This window comes from Ctenopharyngodon idella, chromosome 7 (genome assembly GCF_019924925.1).
Source record: "Ctenopharyngodon idella isolate HZGC_01 chromosome 7, HZGC01, whole genome shotgun sequence".
Classification (NCBI taxonomy): Eukaryota; Metazoa; Chordata; class Actinopteri; order Cypriniformes; family Xenocyprididae; genus Ctenopharyngodon; species Ctenopharyngodon idella.
Window position 1 is genome coordinate 48,636,922 of NC_067226.1, and position 2,295 is coordinate 48,639,216.

The window sequence follows — 2,295 nt, forward strand, 5'->3', positions numbered from 1 at the left end:
GTGTGGCTCTTAAAAGAGCCGTTGGGTTTGTAGTTTCTCCTGGTTTCAGATGTTTATCCTCCGAAGCCGTACAGGGTTCGTCCCTGTCGTTTCAGCGCGTACACAACATCCATGGCGGTGACGGTCTTTCTCTTGGCGTGCTCGGTGTAGGTGACGGCATCGCGGATAACGTTCTCCAGAAACACCTTCAACACACCGCGGGTCTCCTCGTAGATCAGCCCGGAGATGCGCTTGACGCCGCCGCGGCGAGCCAGACGACGAATGGCGGGTTTGGTGATTCCCTGGATGTTATCGCGCAGAACTTTACGGTGACGCTTAGCGCCTCCTTTTCCGAGCCCTTTACCGCCTTTACCTCTTCCAGACATGTTTCACTGAATTCTTTCAGACGATGATAACGAATGAATGGCGAATCAGACAAGGAGGTCTTTTACACTTGCTTACAGGACCTGACAGAAACCAGCGTCATGTCACATGGCGCAACACGCCCCTCCCCTCAAATATAGCCAGATCACGTGATCACCTTGGAGGTTTGTTTACAATTTAAGTTAAGTTTCATAAACATTTATTTCACAAAGATCATATAATTAACAGTTTTACTAGTTCACACTGAAAGCTCAACAAAGTAAACAAAGAGGGATATTAAAGTAAAATGATTATATTGTGGCACATCTGTGTTATATCTTGTTTCTGCTTGTGTTTGTACATGAATGTTGTTCTTTTTACCTCTTTAGTAAAGGAAATTTAGAAATGCCAAACAATTGAGACCCAGACAGAATTATTTTAATGTTAAACTATAGTGCTAAAATGCAGGATTATGTTCGATACTTTCACAACTTCACTGTCTGCATGTATTTTAAATTAATATAATATTGTCCCTGAATACATTTAAAAAACATTTTTAAAATTATGTGAAACAAATGCTATCCAGTGTTTACTAAAAGTTTAGATATTAAATAATTTATCAGGCATGTACTCACTCAAAATGTGTTACTCTATATTGCATTATTTCACATTATACAGGTAAGTCATCATTTTAAATTCTCTAAGTGATAACGAGTTTAAATGGAGGGGGACAAAAAAAAACCCTCAAATGTTTTATAATCTGTAGATATTGATCTGACACTTTGGTTTGACACAAACGCCAAAACTTCTGTAATAACTGTTGATGGAAATGATCTCATTCAGATCAGTTTTGGTGGCTCTTAAAAGAGCCGTTGGGGTGTGATGCGCTGATGCGGGTTTAAGCGCGCTCTCCGCGGATGCGGCGGGCCAGCTGAATGTCCTTGGGCATGATGGTGACTCTCTTGGCGTGGATGGCGCACAGGTTGGTGTCCTCGAACAGACCGACCAAATAAGCCTCGCTGGCCTCCTGCAGGGCCATGACAGCGGAGCTCTGGAAGCGCAGATCCGTCTTGAAGTCCTGAGCGATTTCTCGCACCAGCCGCTGGAAAGGCAGTTTGCGGATCAGCAGCTCGGTGGACTTCTGATAACGGCGGATCTCTCGGAGAGCCACGGTCCCGGGCCTGTAACGATGGGGCTTCTTGACGCCGCCGGTGGCTGGCGCGCTCTTCCGCGCTGCTTTAGTAGCGAGCTGCTTCCTCGGGGCTTTACCACCGGTGGATTTACGAGCGGTCTGCTTGGTTCTTGCCATTGCTGAACTTCTCTTCTCTCTGTCCTGCTTGTGCTGGAAATGCGGCTTTATGTTACACTCCTGCTTTTAAAGCATTGCGCGGCCATGAGCTCTGGTGACGCGAGGGGGTGTAGAGGCCTGTGATTGGCTAGTGTGTGACGTGTGCTTATGACCGCTAGCCAATGACTGCGCGTTTCCTCTTTTCAAACAAGCGGAGGGTTTCCCGCTCAAGACGCTTTGCTGCTAATATTGTATATGTAAATACCCACACAGAACAATCTAACATTTCATTTGTTTGATAAGTCATTTTCTGATTATTCACCCACTGCATGTTATTAAAAGCGATCTTTATCAGATAAAATGCGTTACTACTGTGTTTAATGTTTACTTGGATTTGGCGGGCTTTTTGGTCAGCAGCACGCTAGACAACTATATTTTCATTTATAGAATGGGTTGTGGGGCGTTAATGTGTCTCTAAACAATCATAATGATCTCTATCAAACACATTAGAGACTCATGCCTCTAAAACGCATCTTGCAACTGCTATTTATTTTGTAATTTTTGATGCAGAATAAACATTTTGTTTTTATGGGTTATTTTTATTTCACCCACTGCGTTTGTAGTATTAAATATTAACAAAGAAAAGCGCTCTTTATCAGATGAAA

General features: G+C 43.6%; 2 protein-coding genes across 2 annotated transcripts; both read right to left on the reverse strand.

Moving 5' to 3' along the window:
- Positions 1–53: 53 nt before the first annotated feature.
- Positions 54–365, reverse strand: LOC127515668 (histone H4). The gene has a single exon (XM_051899551.1). The coding sequence runs from the start codon at positions 363–365 to the stop codon at positions 54–56; it is 312 nt and encodes a 103-aa protein (XP_051755511.1).
- Positions 366–611: 246 nt separating this feature from the next.
- LOC127515774 (histone H3) lies at positions 612–1,764 on the reverse strand. Its single transcript, XM_051899828.1, has one exon. It carries the CDS (start codon positions 1,649–1,651, stop codon positions 1,241–1,243), a length of 411 nt encoding a protein of 136 aa, XP_051755788.1. The 5' UTR covers positions 1,652–1,764; the 3' UTR covers positions 612–1,240.
- Positions 1,765–2,295: the final 531 nt, after the last annotated feature.